Source organism: Hippichthys cyanospilos, chromosome 13, assembly GCF_059441005.1.
Source record: "Hippichthys cyanospilos isolate Australia breed blue-spotted pipefish chromosome 13, RoL_Hcya_1.0, whole genome shotgun sequence".
Taxonomy (NCBI): domain Eukaryota; kingdom Metazoa; phylum Chordata; class Actinopteri; order Syngnathiformes; family Syngnathidae; genus Hippichthys; species Hippichthys cyanospilos.
In genome coordinates, this window is record NC_142381.1 from 1917555 (window position 1) to 1935668 (window position 18114).

Genomic DNA, 18114 nt, shown 5'->3' on the forward strand with positions numbered 1-18114 from the left:
TTCACGTGTCCGTAAATGAGCCACACGAGGAAAGAGAGGATTCAAGGTGTCGCTTTTTACGAGCGCCTCCTCCGGCACTGCGGTAAAAAGAAAAGAAAAAAATCGTAATGAAGGTAAAGATATGTGGGGAGGAAGTACTGTCTTTTTAATGAAAATTGACGCAAATAAAGGAAGACTATATTTTACAAAGGATTTACAACGACTCCGTTAAGCAGCTGCTCCATGTTCCAATTAGTTTTCTTTTATTTCGAAAATATCGTTTTCCTGTATCAGCGTTGAAATGCATTAGGTGCAAAAAAGAAAAAAGACTAGAGCAAAATGTTGCTCCGATTAATTTGCTACGTACTACATTTCGCATTGGATTAATGAGTGATATTTTTTGCTACATGTTCCAATTACCTTCTTTTAATTTGAAAAGACATTTCAAATTATTAGACAATTAATAATAATAATAATAATTAGACAATTTGAAAAAAACATTGTCACAGCGTTAGAAAGCAATGAATTGAATTGAAAAGAGCCAAAATAAACACACATATTTTGCAAAAAAAGTCACTATAACAGAGCAATACATTGTTCCAATTAAATGACTCTTAATTTGAAAAGAAAGCCAGTCACGTCACAGCATTAAAAAAAAAACATTAAATTAGAATACGATTCAACAAAACAAAAGGCATACTGCATTTTGCCAAGGATTCATAAGTTTGCTTTATGTTCCAATTAATTTGTTCATTTGAAAAGAATACCATACTACCATACATAAATTAGAATAAGATTGGCTGGCAACCAGTTAAGGGTGTGCCCCGCTGTCCAAAAACAGGCACCAGGAAATGGATGGATAGATTAGAATGTGTTTAACAAAATAAAAACATACTAAATTTACCACACATTAGTTGATTAGTTCCAATTGATTTTCTCTTAATTTGAAAAAAAAAAGAGCCATACTGCTCCTGTAGGAGCGTCCAAAAACATTAGACTACATTTAACAAAATAAAGGCAATGCCAAGGATTCATAACAATTTAGTTGAGTCAGGTCCCAATTCATTTGCTCTTAATTTGAAAAGAAAGCCATAGTGCTCCTGTCAGAACATTAAAAAACATGAAACTAGAGTATAATTTAACAAAATAAAGGCATGCTATCTTTTGCAAAGGATTTACAATAGCACAATCAAAAAATGACTTCATGTTTCAATTATTCTTATCCTAGTTTGAGAAAAAAAAACATTTTTTCAGCGACAGCATAACAACACAGTCAGTTAGATTCAAACTTAACAAAATAAACAAGTACAAATTTTTGCAAAAAAGTCACTCACGCTATACTTTCACAGTTTGCCTTCACCTAACGTTAGCCTTGCCTTCGCTAAAACACATTCATGTCTCCATAAATAAGCCGCAAGAAGAAAAAGACCCTTGCAGGAAAAAAAAAAAAAAAAAGTTATCTTCTTATAATAAATTAAAATAGTCGAAAAAAGGGCTTCACTGTGGCTCCGCACCACAGCTTCACAAAGTTAGTGAATCATCATAAACACTGTCTTTGGCGGGGAGGGGAAAAAAAAAAAAAAAAAAAAGACTTGTGGTGTGTAAACAGCAACAGATCATCATTTAACAAGCTATTGCGCAACAGGAGTCATGACCGGCAAGTTATTTAGGGCAAAAGTAGCTAGGAGCACAACATCAGGTGCAAACTGGACGTGTGTGTGTGTGTGTGTGTGTGTGTTTGCGTGTGAGTGTGTGTTCGAGCCCACAGAGCGCCCGCATGGTCCATTACTGGCTGAATACACACACGGCCGTTGAAGAGCTCTGAAAATCAAGGCACCAAAAAGGAGGTTATGGGTAGGGCTCAAATTCTTTTTCAATGTGTGAAATCTTTTTTTTCAGCCGAGCCATGCGAGCGGCTCGTGTGCAGGAAAACGACAAGGCGCATCCGTCCGTGTCAAATTTGACAAAATAAAAGCTCCGTTTTGCAAAGGAGTCACGAACACAAGTCATGTTTTCATGTATTTGTTCTTAATTTGAAATGAAAGATGCAAAAAAGTCACCAGAACAATTGAGAATTGTTTCATGTTCCAATTGTTTCTCTTCAACTGAAAAGATAACTGTAGTAGCTGCCATAGCACCAAAAAGCATTGTTTGATCGAAACTTAATAAAAAAAAAGCCATTATAACAATTTAGCAATACTTGCTTCATGTTTCAATTTGCTCTTAATTTGAAAAGCTGTTTCACTCCTGTCACAGCATTAAAAAAACGTAAGTTTCAATTCAACATACTAAAGGCATACTTTATTTTGCAAAGGAGTCACGATAACACACCCTAGCTGGATTCATGTTCCAATTAATTTTCTCCAAGTTTGAAAGCTAAAATGTAATATTCCTGTCAGAGCATCAAAAAGCTTTCAGTTCGATTAAAACTTACCAAAATAAACGGGTTCAGCATTTAGCTGCATCCCTATGACAATTGAGCGCATGAAGTTGTTCCAATTTATTTGCTCTCAATTTGAAAAGACTAAGGACCTATTCTTTTTACTGCTAGCTGCAGAGACCCTTTCCACATTGCGCCTTCAGGCACTCCCAACCTGAGAAGCAAGCGGCGCGTCAGATGTTACATACTTTTGGTCGCCGGCCGATCAATCCGTCTCATCCTCCGGGTGGACCTCCTTCTGAGTGGCGGGGACAACGGCGGTCCCTAACAAGCCCCGTCTCACAATGTAGGGGCACGAGGGCCCAGTGGGGATGTCCGCAAAACCTGCGGGGTTCAAGCAACACGTAAAGAAATCACAAAGAGCGGAAAATGAAGGATGAACATTTGCTTTTGAATTTTCGAAACTGGCCGTCTCAACTAAGGTAGACAAAGTGCTAAAAGTGCTGCGATGGAATCCTGTGGCGCCAAGGAACACTTTTAAAGAGTCAAAGAGCATTATTTGGACAAAAGTAGAGCTTTACGGTCATGTGTTAAGGAGCTTCATTTATACTGCATTGATTTGATGCCATTTTGGTGGCCGGGCGCTACGTCAAAGTGAGTTGAGGATCTCGGTACAGACAAAAGTAGTGCTTTGTCACTACCTCTGGGGATCTTGGTGCCAAAGGATGATGATGTGAGTTGATGATCTCCATTTAGACAAAAGGAGTGCTTTGCCACTATACTATGGTATCTTGGTGCCAAAAGACATTGTTAATGGGAGTTGTGGATCTTGATTTGGACAAAAGTAGTGCTCTACTGAAATGTTGTGATATCATTGTGGCAAAGTTCAACCCCTCCCATTTGATGCGGTGTCTATAAATGAGATAATTATTATGAGAATGGAGAAAACACACACAAGCGCAGCAAGAATATTTGAATCCCGGACGTTAGCACTTTGGGCAGGCGTGCGAACCGCTTTTTGTTTTGGTTTTGGTTCTCCAGCTGCAGGCTATTAATAGACGACGGGTACCTTTCATGACGACTTCCGGGAGGCCGTAGGGTTCATATTCGGTGTCGTCAAAAGCGGCGGACAGCTGCGTCCTGTTTCGCCGTATCCGTTCGGCCAGACGCACCGGGTCGGCCGGGATGGGGAAGGAAGTGGAAAGGAGCGTTTTGTCTCCCGCCTCCAGCGCGGCTCGACGGGCGCGGGGGGAACCGTCTTCCTCCTGGATCCGGGCCTCCGTGTCCGCCGGCGCGCGCGACGGACGCCATTCCGTTTGCGTGCTGACGCTTGTGCCGGAGCGTCGGGCGGCCGTCGGGCCGTACCGGTCGTCTGCACGAGCTTGTGTTTGATCTTGGGAGTCCAGTTGCTTTTCTGATGGCTACGCCACGAGAGAAATTCCTTGATTTTATTTCATAATTTTGGAAAAAATTTCTTTGAAAAAAAATGTGAATTTACCGTAATTCTACAAATATAGGACACGCCCTCAATTTTAGAGTCAAATTCTGGTATTTTCTGTTCCCGTTATCGGCTGGTGACCTCATCTTTGTAAATTCTTTGTATTTTCTTGTGTTTAGAGATTTGCTGCCCGTTGTTTCAGATTTCCCACAAAAAAAGTGTCTTATATTTGGGGAATTACGGTATATTCCAATAAAATATTATAGAAAGCCTTCCAATAATCAACCCAAGTCATCTTTACTTTACAAGTGAGCGATGAGTTTCTAGGTAGGAAACGAGCATGTTTGCGTGTGAGTGACAACCTAAGAAGTTTACCTTGCTCATGTGAGTCGGGGGCTGGCGGCCGCTCATCCCTGGCGCGGTGCCCTGCTGCAGGCTTGAAATGTAAACACACATCCACTTGATTTAAAGAACTGACAAACAAAAAGTCACAGGATATTTAAACAAGGTAACAACAGTTACTGTAGGTACTATTGTATAATATAATCCCGGGGGGTCCAAACTCGATCCTCCAGGGCCGCTTTCTTGCATGAGTCTCGGTTCTCACGAGTCAGAATAAACTGACTGGATTTTTCGATACCCCGCACACTTTCATTCGTTATTGTGCGGCGTCCTTAAAAGGGAAGTCACACCCATTTTTTTCTTCATATTAAGGACATTACAGTAGTATAGTGAGTAAAATTTATTCAATAACCAAATAAAAAAATTAATTCCCCCCCACTCGGCATCTGTCGTACCTGGTAGAGAGCATGCGACCTTGCAGTCTGCCAGAGACGCAAGAGAGCAACACCTCATCCTCTCTGACCACTAGGGCGGCGGTCTGATCCTTGGTGCTGCGCCGCGGTTGCTTTTCAGGTCGGTCGGGCAGGACCTGATCCAACGTGGAGGAGGGCTGAGAAGCCAATCTCCACATAGCCAACTCCTCAGCCTGCTCCTGTCGCTCCCTCTGCAGCGCCAACACCTGGACAGGGAGGGTACAACACTTCCATTATGAACCGAATAGGACAAAATTGGGACTGAACAACACACTTGAATTTTTGAAGATATAAGTATTAGCAGTGTACCCAAAAATCAGTTGGACATTAACGATGGATGTCAAATTGATGTTGAAAATAAGCTTGATTTATTTCTATTCATATATGAGTCTGATTTTTGTTTTAATTTGAAGATATTATTACATGTTCTCTACCATTTTCATGAAAAAGAAGGTTGAACAATATCCAGATTTCTAAAACGGCTTTTCAACTTGACGCTACAGACGCATACCTGTGCCTGCAGGTAGTTGATGATCTCATCATGACTTCGTCCCATCTCCAGCGTGATGTCATGTGATGCATCGGGCACGACTGGCAGCGTGTCGCTCGCCGCGTCTTGCTTTGGTAGCAGCTTGCTTGCGTCTGATTGGATGCTTTGCTGGAGAACTTGATGGTCATTCTGGCCAGCAAGTTGGCCTGTATTATGAGTTGCGAGGCCTTCGGGCTCTACCTTGCAATTATTTCCCTTTCTTTCCGTTTCTCCTTCCTCTCCTGTTACCTCCTCTTTGAGTGCGTCCAGCACTTGAATGCAGCGCCGCAATTCTTCTCCCTGACTGAGGAGGGCGCCGTCCTTCTCCTGCAATTCACCGAGAAGTCCTGAGATGTACTGGCTCTGCTTCTCAAAGCCCAGCGTCAGCTGCTGCGTCTGACTGGTCAACTGGGGGGGTGGGAGGGGTAATGAATAAGTTGATGAAAATAATGTGGGTGCAAAATTGTGCAAACGCTGTTATAAATGTGGCTGTGTTTTTCAAACCCATGGTAGATAGAAACCAACAGCCTTACAGGTGACAAAGTACTTATACATGATACAGTTTTTTTTTACCTGGTTTTGAAGGGCAGTCAATTTAATTTGGAGTTGGTTGGCACGTTGCGTCTCTTGTGCATTTTCTCTCCTAAGTCGTTCAATTTCCTCGTGGAGACAAGCCGACAAGCTGTCTTTCGACTGCGAATGTTTTGCTTCCTTTGTTGATTGCCGGGAGACGAGGGCGTTGATCTGATTGGTCGATTGGCAGAAATGGGCGTAGTCCTGAGGTGACGGCGCTTGCTCGTCCGAGACGGCGGCATCGGAGTCGATTGTGTCACTGTGGAGCGTCAGGTACGTCAGGGGCCCGTTGGCCACCAGTTTCTCATCGGCGAGCGATTCTTCATCTTTGCTGCTTTTCAGCGCGGCGAGCTGAGTTGTGAGTCCCTCAAGTTTGATGTTCAGTTCTCGCTCGGCGGCGCGAACTCGAGTCGTCTCCTCTTTCTCCCTTTCTCTCCCTTCGCGTTCTAAAGCCAGCTGGACTTTCACCTCCCCAAGTTGCTGCTTCAGCTGCAAGTTAAGCTGCATCATTTCCGCCTCCCGGTCTTCTTGCACGTCCTCGCTTCCGCCCCCCTGCCGCCGTTCCTCCAACTCCGCCAGGGTCGTCCTCAACCGGTCGTTGTCGCTCTTCTCTCTCTCCAGCTGAGCCTTGCGCAGTTGGTCCCGCTCGTCTCGCTCGGCGCCCCGGCTGGCGTGTTTGCGACCCAGCTGTTTCAGGCGTGTCCTGGCCTCCGCTTCGGCGCGTCGCTGGACCTCCAGGTCCTCCGAGCGTTTCTGCAGTTCTTCGCGCACGTCCCGCAGCTCCGAACGCAATGAGGCGTTCTCCCTCTGGAGGTCGTCGCTGCGTGCCGTCGCGTCGGATTTAAGACGTTCAAGAATCAGCATGTCTTTGTCCCCCTCGGCGGGGGCAGCGATAGCTAGAGACGACTCCTTCTCCTCGTAGTTCCTTCCTGGGTGGGAACGCTCGGTATCTGAGGCGATGTGCTCCGAGTCGATGCCTTCTCCTGGCTCTCTGTCGGAGACGGAGATCTCTGTCCTTTGCCGGTCCTCGTCCTCTTGTTTCAGGCCCCTCGGCTCAGCTCGGGGGGCGGAAGGCCTCTTGGGGTGCGCAGACGAGCGAGCGTGATGAGAGGAGGCTTGAGATGAGAAGTTTTGTCCAACGGGGCAAGCCGGGACAGGTGGCGTGCAATCTGGGAGGGGTGCAGCTTGTTCTTAAGTGGAAAACAACACATAGCACAGGGGTCATTTTTTAATGTTTTACTTAAAAGAATAACCTGGAGTTCAGATAAAAATGAGTAAAAAAAACAAAATTGAGCCACTTCATGTAAAATTGATACTATACCTTCGTCATTTGTCAATGCATAAAGATTCATTTTCATTCCAAATTCATTTATTTTTTTAATCTGATAGTTTTTAATGGGTGTAGATCAGCAGATCTCAAATTGGGGTATGTGAGATTTGAACAGGATTTTGCAAAAGGAACTCACAGTACTTTTTTTTTTTCAAATTGAGAGCAAATGAATTAGAAAATGTAAGCAACCTCTTGCTAAATTGTGCCATAGTGATTTTTGGACTTGTGTGCTGTAAGTCTAACCTTGCAGTTGCTTGAGAAGACCAAGGGCATCCGCCCGCTCCTCTGCCAGTTTTTTGGCCTCTTCCTCCAACGCTCGCTCTCTCTTCTTGCTTTGCTCCAGACTCAGTGCCACGCCCGCCGCTTCAAGCATCACCTCCTACCAGCATGTAAACAAAGGGAAGTGAAGCCTATTAGCCAAGAAGATGGACTCGACTTTCTCCACATAATGGACATTTCAAAATGTCTTTGGAGTGCTTATTGACCGATTCTCATGATCGCAAATAACTGGCTATTATGTTCTCACAGATGAATGATGTCGAAGAACATTTTCTGCTATAAATGGTCCGACTTAACAGTCCTGAGGTTGAATGTAGTAATGTAATGGATTACTAATTAATCCATACATCCACCCATCCAGCTACATAGCTAATTTGATAGCAATCCATCTAACTGTATAGCTAGCTAGAAGTGTATTTGTGTACCGAGCTAGCTAGCAATCTATGAATATAAAAAGCTAACAATCAACCATCCAGCGAGTTTGCGAGCAATTTATCTAACTGCATAGCTAGCTAGAAATCTATTTTTATACCTAGCTAGCGATTAACCTATCAATATAGCAAGCTACCAATCCATCCATCCATCCAATTTGCTAGCATAGCTAGCTAAAAATATATTTTTATATGTAGCTCGCAATTAACCTACAAATATAGCAAGCTACCAATCGCTCCATCCATAATCACGTGTTAGGGTAAAAAAAGTCAGAAAATGGAAGATTGATTTCACTGTTTAGCGAACTTTCAAATCTTTCATTTTTTAAATGCTGAATTGATCTAATTGATTGGATTTATAGTACATCCCTGCTTGAATTATTATTGTATTGGACGGAACTCATATTGATATTATATGGATCTAATACCGGAGGAAAAATATGATCAGAAGTTATCGGAAACAGAACTCAACAATTCCTGCCATTGTTTATTCAATATGCACTTAATGCATCTCCCGGGCGCACATATTGTGCAATAAGATTGACGTTTAATAATTTACAAACTTCCAGCTGTCCGGTTCATGGATAATTGATGATGCATGTTGTTGTTTTTTACCTTCAGTTTTGCTTGTATTTGCGCCTCATTTTTCTGACTCTCCTGCAGCTGCCCGTCCGCGAATCTGACTTTGTCCTTTAAAGCCGCCGACTCTTTTTCCAGCGTTTGCTTCTGCTGAGACAGCTGAGAGAGGGGGAGGAAATTAGCCAACGGGCACTCGAATACAAACTAGAAGAGGTGAACACAATGAGAAAACAAAGGCTTGAATAAAAAAAAAAAAAAGAGGACGATGAATGGCTGAGGACGACAGGTGCGGGAACAAAAGCAGGACACCGATCAGAGATCAAGGACTGGAACTCAATGGAATAAAACTAAAAAAAAACATAAAACCAATTGTGGTACTGGAGATTCATTTAAATGTTAATATTGTATTTTATGCATGTTATTGTGGGTTGCAATCAACATCATTTAGGCACAATGAAATATGGAAATACTTTAAAGTAACGTAAAAATTAATTGTATTAAAAAAAATAGCAGAAATGGATTAGATATGATTCAAACCAAATACATGCAGCCATCTGTTATGATGGCAACGGTAAAGATTACGATTATTTTTAATCCGCAGGCTCACCTTCACCCTGACAGTGATGTTAGTTTTAACACTCAGCATTACTTCACTTCACCAAAAAGGTCATTATCAGGAAAAGACAAAAGAAAACAAAAAAAAACGGCATCTTTACTATTTGACTGACAATGATTTCTGCTTCATTGGATAGAAGTCTAAAGAATCGTCATGAGCAATTCAAGTCTGCTTAATATGAATGAACAAGGGAGGAATTATCGTGCCATTTTGTTATTTTTTTGAATCGTAAGAAAGGTGTTGTTTTTTTTTTCAATGAAAACCGTATGTTGTGGTCCCAACTGCTAATCTATCTTTTATTTTGATTCATTGACATCTCGGCCACGCGAAGGAAAGACGGACGCCTCGTTATTGGATTATGTATTGTAAACATAAGCGACTTGACGAACCATAGATTGTATTTAAGTAAAATAAGTAAATTTCACACCCCTACATTTTTTAAAGACTGATAGAAATCCCCTTTTTAAGATATCTGTGTTCACTGACCGCTCACAATGTGGGAAATCTGAAATACACTTTACGCGCAACAAACACAAATTTTCCGGCTATGAACACAAGAAAATATGAAGCGTTTGAGAAGATGAGATTTATTCTTTTTTGCGTCAACGTTATTCATGCAAGCATGCCTTCTGGCCCAGAGCAACAAAGCGTTATGGTTTGACGTCACGCTGCCACACACGATGCTTTTGTGCGCTTTGACTTTACCTTTGCCGCTCAACCTTTCCAGCGAGGAGAAGAAACGGCGAGAAGAGGAAAAGGAACGAGCAGTGATTTAGAGGGGGGGCGGCGAGGAAAACACGGGGAGAACAAGCGCCGGCAACAAAGTGAACAAGAGCGCGAGTACAAAGGAAAGACGCAAGCGTGGCTGACTGTGCGAGATAAGTTGACTGACCTTTGGCACAGATACGCGCGGCGGCGATAAAGGGAGAGAAGTGGAAACAAATAAACGAGAGCAGAGTGGGCTCACCTTGTCGGTTTGGGCCTGCAGCCCGTTGTGAAGCGTCCTGGCTTGCTGAAGCTCCTGGTTGAGTTTGGTTACTTCCTGTTGGTGCAGCTTCTCCATGCGCTGCTTCTCCTTCTCAAGCTCCTGAAGGTCCTAAATGTGGTTAAGCAAACCAACGTGTGAGCCTGCATAGTTTATTACTGTGCCATCCATGTCAGATTTATCCGACATTTGTAGTGGTGTCTCTAGATGGTGGATTGTTTTATTTATGCTTTATCTGCTGAAAAAATGTTCACTAACGACTGCGCGCATTCATATACATAAAATAAAGGCAGTGTTTTACAAAGGAGTCACTAAAACAGTTGAGCTATTAGTCGCTTCATGTTCTATTTAAGTTGCTCTTAATTTAAAAAGAAAAATGTAGTTAATCTGTCACCGCATAGAATTAGATGTGTTTTTCTCCCGAAGGTGCCTTCATGTACCCCATTTGGAGAAAAGTCGATTTACAGGTACAGCAATGACACTGATGAAACTTATTAGCCCGTCTATGGAATTTTATTTTGTCTGTTAGCATGAAGTGAATGAATTTGTACTATTTTGAGCTAGACAATGTGTTTTTTTTTAAATACAAAAATGTTCATTTATGTTTAGTTTGGCAGTTTGATCATCACTTTGCTAATCAATTAATTGTTCAGAGACCTTGTTTCAGTTTACATTTTCAAAATCCATTGGAATGTCATCCTCTGAACAGTAAATCTTTCCCTCACGAAAGGAAGTTTTTTAACAGGAATGCGGGCTGGCTCAAATGCTGTTTTTTTTTAACTCGTGCAAAGATGTATATTGAATTCTTTTTCAATATCCTTGGACATTTTATCACATGGGCTTCATTTATGGTTATTTGTTAGTTCGTTTGTTAAATAGATAGAGATATGGAAACCTATTTCAGGACCTGCCTTAACCCTAATATTTGAAAATAAATCATCTTTAAATTATTACCCGGGATTGAATTTGTGCACGTGTAAAGATGTATAAAAACGTCTTTAGGATTGAATGAGCTGTATACGTATATGCTGGGCCACAGACCAGAGTTTGGACACCCTTGTATTTAGTTGCACTGTGAGCCCTGCCGCTCGCCCCGGTCCGCCCTCACCCTCTGATGCTGCTTGTCCAGCTCCTTGGCGCGCTGCTGATGCTGCAGTCGGCTGCTCTCGGCATTCTGCCGCTGACACTTGAGCTCCTCTTGAAGCTGCTTCAGTCTCTGCTCCGCTCCCGACGCCTGCAAGGGACGCGAGTTACCCAGCCAATAATTCCATCAACTTCGACAATGATTCAAGATTCTTTGTAGAATATGCTGAAATGAGCAAACGCAGATACTACTGGAGTGTTACCCGTTGACTCTCCTGACCGATTCGCGCCTGCGCCGCGCTGAGTTCGTTGTGCGCTCTCTGCAGGCCGAGCTCAGCGGCGGCCGTTTTCTTTTTGCCGAGCGCCATTTCGTCCTGGAGTGACCTCAGCGTCTCGGCCTTAGCGCTCAGTTCTTCCTCTAGAGACGCTGCGTGATGACGCAGTTGGGACAAAGATGCTGCTGGACGGAGCAGAAGCATGGATTATTGGACAAAATCATTGACGTTGTATTTACATTTAAACTCATTTAATACAGACAATAGCAATCGTGCTGGCTCAACATTTTGCATAGTAATTAATTTTTAATAACCTTTTTTTTTAATAAATGGCTTTTGGGTTCATTACATGACGAGGAATTTTAATCGTCATATGTTTATATTTTTACATTTAAGTGTGACATTCAAATGTTTGTCTGTGAGAGTCACAAATAAAGTACTAAAGTAGTCAATAACGTTCGGTAATTCAGTACTAAAATAATCAATTCAATATTCAATATCAATAACTAGTACTTTTAATCACAAAAAAAAAGATTTCTTTAGTAGTATTACCAAAAGTAATCAATTAGATAAGTTTAGAACCTATAGTAATTGATTATTTTTGTAGTTAAATACCCAAAGAAACTGATTACTTTACTATTATCAAAAGAAATCAATTACAAAAGTACTTTTAGTGTCTAAATTAAGTGATCATTTTAGTAGTTAAGTGTATACAAACACACATATATATGCATACCAGGGATACATATACCGGGAATTGAATGTATGGACTCTTACAAGAAAAAAAATGGAATTGAATGAGTTAAAAATTTCTGACTTCATTGCCAATTAAAGATAAGGTCTAGTGTCCACAAAGTGCATGTACAGAAAATTCAGTGGCAAACAGTGCACCAGCAAGCAAATATGTCTCAGCCTTGTAAATGAGTTACTCATTCACTATTGTGTTCTTCCAAATGTACACGAATGTCAGTCGTTTTTTTTTGTCACAAGCTCTGGAGTCAAGTTTATTATTCAAGTGTAACAGTAGCGCAACATTCCTGGCATGATGTGGAGGGGGGGGGGGCTTGTTGCTGACCTGAGAAAACATGCAGTAGGTTTTATCTTTCTACAATCTTGCTGGGAACGTAATAGATAAACACAAGCAAACACACACCTTAGGCAAACGTTAAGGCAGCATTTTTGTGTGCAGAGAGGGAGGCACATTTCAGAACCAAATCTCAGGTCACTTGTATCTCAAGACAATACCGTACGTCACCTTCAAAATGCAATAACGGGTATGTTTTTCGACGTTTTTGGGTATTGTGAGTATTTTTGTGGCTGTACTTTTCCATACTCACCATCCGCTTGTGCACCGAGGTCTTTCCCCGTGTCAGGCGCCTCCCGCTTTGATTGGTGGTCAGCGACGGGCGTCTGGGGAGAAGATGGAGATGTTCTCCTGACCGCCGGCCTGGGATCATCCCGCTCCCACGGAAACACAGCCAAGGGAGCGACAAAAGAGTCCGATTGGTCGGACGGGTGGCCGCGGGGCGAGGTTTTGTGTTGCCGCGGCAACGAGGCGGCCGGAGTGTCAGGGAACTGGAGACGCTGCTGAAACACGGGTTACAAAAACAAAGAACTTTCAGCCAAAGTAACTTTCTGTCTTTGTTTATATCAGGGCCTGTACATATGCATACATATTTATGTATTATGCCAGAATAAGACAAAATGATTTTTTTTATCTGCAGTCTCGAGACAGATGGTAAATATGACATTAAAATAATATGAATAAACTGGATTACCATGCATTTAAAATAATTATTGCACTAAAATTACATGTTTACAAACCCATTGCATTAATAACTAAGTCCTAATAAATTAAAGTGTACACCTGCACAAATTAAAAGGATATTTACTATTTTCAGGGCCAGTACCAATACTTAAGTGCTGTAGTAATGATTATTTTAGGCACTAATGTGTTGTTTAGTGACTCAAGTAATCCACGACTTTAGATACTAATTGATTAGATGATTGATTAGTAGTGGCCATTTTTTAAAAACTTGCTTCAGCCAAACAATTGAAAAATGGAAAAAAAATAAAATAAAATCAGTAGCTGAAACCGAATGTCTGGATTCTTAAAACCTAAAAATATATCTTTGATTGTTATTATTGTACATGAACAAGAAATGATTTCCAAATGATTCATAGACATAATATTAAACTGCTGTAAATAACTAATTTAAAAGTAACCCTAGAATGTAATTGAGTATTTCTTGGTTGTACTTACTGGGATGTACGGGGAGTTCTGCAGTTCCTCATTTTGCCCCGTCCTTTCATCTTTTCGGCTCCCTGAAGGACAAAAACACAGCATTTGGAACGAGCCCTGTAAGGAACCAATAGCGGACTAAAGCTAGCCAAGTGGTCTCAGGACAGAAGAGCGAAGACATCTTATGGGGTAACCCATGGGGAGAAGGAGCCTGGGAAAAAAAAGGAGGCCAGCTCTGAGATTTCCTTTGGAACCTCTCATCTCACTTGGAATGAGCCACTGGGGTACGAGATGTACAACTTCCAAGAAAAATAAAGCGCTACACTTAAGAGGCCACATCAAGATCCTGCTTAAAGGGGCCCAACTTTTTGGAGCTTTTAAGGACGCTAAAATTTTGATTTAAACACCCCTCAATGTTGCATTTTATTGCGAGAAAAACACTGCTTTTGGCTTCTTCATTGACTTTTGTGAGAACAAGCGGTCAAGATGATGGCTGGGTGGGTGTTTTGAATGACATTATAAAGGGGGCGTGGCAACCACACAGTGCGAGGCACGGCTGGAAAATGAGTTGCTACTTCCTGGTTAGAAATGTCAGTCCCATAAAATCCATTTGACAATGTGCCAAATGTACTGTAATTCCACGAATATAATCTAAGTTTGGGAAATTACGGTCATTTATATTTATTAATTTAAAGGCGAAAAATATCACGATCCAGGTCCTTTCAAGAACAGGTTTATCGCCAAAAGATGGTTCTTATGTACCGTGGTGTTCCCGGGGCGAGCCTGCACTCCAACATGGTGTGGAGAAAGGAGTGTTGTCTGCAGATCGACTGGCGTTCCGGAGCTTCTCGAGTTCTGCCTCCAGTCTGTGAAAAGTGGGCATGGTCGTCGTGGAAACCAGGCGGTAATTAACGGATCCGCCGACGCCGTTACCTTTTAACTTCCTGAGCGAGTTTGCTGTTGAGGGTCTTGGCGGCGTCCAGCTGGCCCTCCAAAGAGCAAACCTGGGCCTGCTTGGTCTGAAGCTCCTGGCTGAGGCGCTGTCCGCCCTTCACTGCCACCTGAGCCTCCTCGCGGACATTCTGCAACTCCCTGCGAACGGCGTGAAGCTCCCCTCGCATCTCCTCGTACTAAGCCGAGAAATAAAATTTCCATTTTCTTCACGCGTTTTGGACAGTTAAGGTTTTAATCCATTTTAATGGGAAAAATAAACAACAAACATTTGTGTAAGGTTTATTTATGATTTATTTATGTGAAGGCAAATAAGACGAATTCCGATTTCTGTTTTAACGTCAACTTACCATTCGTCGCTTTGCCAGTTATAGTAGCAAAAAGTTCATATTTTTTTCTGTAATTATTTGATAGCTAATTATTTTTTTCAACTGGAATTAATACCTTAAAAGATCTTTTCCACTTTCTGTGAACTGAAAGGCTCAGGTAATGACCAACCAAAGACCACCTGTTGGTCATGTGACGTTCATAAACCGAACCATTGGTCGTAAACTGAGCATTCAGCACATGATGACCTTTTCTTCTTTTCTGCTTGTTTTTTTTTCTACTTTTTTTTGCAACATGAAGGGTGTCATGTTGGCATAATTTTGCATCAAAAAGTAGATATATAAATAAAATGAAATTGGGTGTACTTTTTTTTCAGTCTTTAAAACACTATCGCAAGGTATCAAATCGGGCCGATTCTCAAAATCAAGTGAATCGAACTCGGATGCAAAAAAAAAAAATGAGATTGAGACACCCAAAATGAAATAAACCGCACAAAAATAATTCGGGTTATGTTTCAGTTTCAGCTTTGCTCGATAAAAACAAGGCAAAATGCTAATCGTTATTTTCCAAATGAAAGCATCTCTTGTGGATTGAAAGCAAAGCTAATCAATAAAGTAAAGAAGAATCCTAAACGATTCCCAAGATAATTACGATGAATAAAACCAACAATAATGAATCACTTGTTGCGCATCAATGTTGTAATAAATTCAGTAATCTTTGGGCACACCACTAGGGGGAGCCTTTGGCAACAACCACTGGAATTGTTTAGGTAGAGCAAAATGCTGGCTTGTACCTTGACAGTTTGTTTGTCATGGCTAATGTGGATGTTGTCCAGTTGCAGCTGCTTCTGTTTGTTCTCTCTGGATAGACGCTCGCGGTGGGCCTGCAGCTCCTTCACCTTTTGCAGAACCCGGCCCGACAGGCCCGCCGTCCAGTCCTCCTCGACCCAGCTCATCGCTCGCTTCGCTTAGGCCTGACGGGGGACCCATAAAGAAGCATATTTTTCAGCCACGTGAATATGATACACAATAGTCTGTTTTCTCCCATAAAGTCTTGACTTTCTTCAATCCTTCAATTACGATTTTAATCGATATCAATGGAAGAAATGAATCCAGCTAACATTTATTTAAAAATTGAATGTATTTTTAAAGAAAATATTCAGACAAAAATAATGACTACAGCTTTAAAATGAGTTTGAATGAGAAGTTAACATTCTTGAATGTGCGTAATTTGCATACAACTTCCAAATGATAGCCTAATTATATACAAATATTCACTTTTTTCTGCTAAAAATGACTAAATAAGTGGACTACAGTATGTCTCGTAAACAACTTTCTGCCACTTTTGCAAATCTCAATTGCACAATTTAGCTAATGGTTACATTTTCGATTTTTAGTTGCAGATTACTCAAATTAATTGGATTTATCGGCCGGTCCTAGACCACAACAATGTATTGCGCAACACCATTCTGAGAACCTCTGTCTTAGATTACTGTAGTCCCTCCCTCAAGGCACCAAGTATTAGCCAGTCCTGACAGTCAGCTGTTGGCGAGCGAGTGTCAGAGAAGCAGGAAGTCCACGCCTGCAAATTCTTCCCACTTTGCCTCCCGATGTGTGTTTTGTTGTTATGGAAGCGATCACCAAGGAAGAAGCTGCAGGGTTGTCACCAGCGGGGCAGCTGTGACTCAACGTTTCAAAACAGCCACGTTGAAAATAAATCTCTCTTTTTTTTTTCCTCCTTGTAACTAGCCGGGTTTATAAAACGCAAGAGCAAGAATGAAGAAATGCCTGATTTGAAAATGACGGCCTGGCAAAACCTGCTGCGGGAATCATTGTTAATTTCGACGTTTTGATCTTTACATTCTAGTCACTTTAATTGCATTACAAGAAGACGTTATGGGCTCCAAACGTCAATTATCAGCCTCCTTGACGACTAATAATTGCTATTGGCCCTGGAAAAAAAAAAAAATCATCTCATTCTCGCCACCAATCATGCTTCCTTTTCATTCATCTTTCCTTTGTTTACATCCTTGATCTGCCATGCTCCTCCTTAGTATCCTTTCATCAATCAACCCTAGCTTTATAGTTCCTCCTTTTGCTCAGCTTTACATGCTACATTTTGTCCTTCCTTGCTCACTTCCTTTTATCCAGCCTTCTTTTTCAAACGATTTTCCAAATTTAATCCATCAAGACTTCCTTTTCGTTCCTACATCTCCTCTTTATTCCTTTATGTGCCGTTTCCTGATCTGTTTGAGTATCCTTCCATCAATTCTGCCTCACTTTATAATTCTATTCCATTCTTTCTCTCATCTTCCACATTATTTTGGACTTCCTTTAAAACAATTTTCCAAGTTCCATCCATCAAGACTAAAATTTTTGCTTTTGTTTCAGACATCCTTCTTTTATTCCTTCACGTGCCCATTCTTGATGTGTCCTTGTCTTCTAAGTATCCCTCAATCAATCCTCATTTACTCCACCGGGACTTATTTCCTAAGAGGTTTGCAGCGACTTTATCGCACCCTGTTTTCTGACTGTGTGAAGGGAGGAGGCAGCAGCTGGACATTGATTTATTTATTTAATTTTTTAAACTCAGTATTTGATCACGAGCTTCGGTCCGAGAAACAACACAAGCTGAGTGACGGCCATTGTTTTGTTACCGCCTGGCATTAAGAAAATAAACAAGTATATGTTGATATTATAAGCACTGATAGTTTGTCAAGTCGCAATGATAATAAAAATTTTTGAAAAAAGAAGAAACACACGCAGATAAAAGAAGCTAGTTACTTACCATTTACTTTTTGGGAGTTGACAAAAAGGGCGCCAACCAATCGGCCGGTAAGCGACGTCACTCCTCGTCGCGTTGACAAACTCGGCGCTTTCGGGTCCAAAGTGGAAGATAACAAGGTTCGTTTGTGTTGGTCTGGTATCGTTGTTTCCCTTGACAAGATAACAGCGAGGTAACAGATGGATGCGGCGCGTCGCGTGCAGCTGACAAGCCGACGAGAGAGGTTGTGGCACGAGGCGGGGCGGGGCTTAGTGACGTAGAAGGAAAGTCCTTTTTTGGGGGAGGTCTTCGTAGGTCATGAGCATGAGTGACCCCTAGCGGACAGAAACGGAAGAATTTATGTATACATTAAGAAAAAACATTCTGAATATATTTGAGCTGTTTACGTGACAATCCGCTATTTTTTAAAGGAAATACCACACTGATATAGCAACATTTAATAGAAAACATCTCACTTTTTAACGATTCTCATGGCAGTGGACACATGGGCATAAGATAACAAATGGAGCGATCCTTCC

The 18114-nt window shown here is 41.6% G+C and overlaps 1 protein-coding gene across 4 annotated transcripts; it reads right to left on the reverse strand.

Moving 5' to 3' along the window:
- Positions 1 to 225: 225 nt before the first annotated feature.
- On the reverse strand, positions 226 to 17804 carry LOC148413405 (uncharacterized). 4 transcript variants are annotated; one of them, XM_088432268.1, is made up of 18 exons: positions 17600 to 17804; positions 15606 to 15785; positions 14468 to 14664; positions 14297 to 14400; positions 13556 to 13617; positions 12630 to 12876; positions 11281 to 11474; positions 11043 to 11168; positions 9917 to 10045; positions 8370 to 8492; positions 7288 to 7423; positions 5715 to 6904; positions 5124 to 5549; positions 4595 to 4818; positions 4173 to 4233; positions 3429 to 3780; positions 2608 to 2743; positions 226 to 1800 (listed from the first exon to the last, which is right to left on the reverse strand). In XM_088432268.1, exons 2-17 carry the CDS (start codon positions 15765 to 15767, stop codon positions 2625 to 2627), a joined length of 3852 nt encoding a protein of 1283 aa, XP_088288394.1. In that variant the 5' UTR covers positions 15768 to 15785; positions 17600 to 17804; the 3' UTR covers positions 226 to 1800; positions 2608 to 2624. The 4 variants fall into 4 exon arrangements, with proteins under 4 accessions (XP_088288394.1, XP_088288393.1, XP_088288392.1 ...); XM_088432267.1 differs by having other exon boundaries at positions 11281 to 11477; XM_088432266.1 differs by having other exon boundaries at positions 12630 to 12879.
- Between the last annotated feature and the right edge of the window lie 310 nt (positions 17805 to 18114).

Coding starts and splice junctions, on each gene's coding strand:
- LOC148413405 (XM_088432265.1), bottom strand. CDS start 15,767: ATGAGCTGGGTCGAGGAGGACTGGACGGCGGGCCTGTCGGGCCGGGTT. Junction 14,665..15,605: donor ATGACAAACAAACTGTCAAG/GTACAAGCCAGC, acceptor TTCTCGGCTTAG/TACGAGGAGATGCGAGGGGA. Junction 3,781..4,172: donor CCCCGACTCACATGAGCAAG/GTAAACTTCTTA, acceptor CTCGTGGCGTAG/CCATCAGAAAAGCAACTGGA.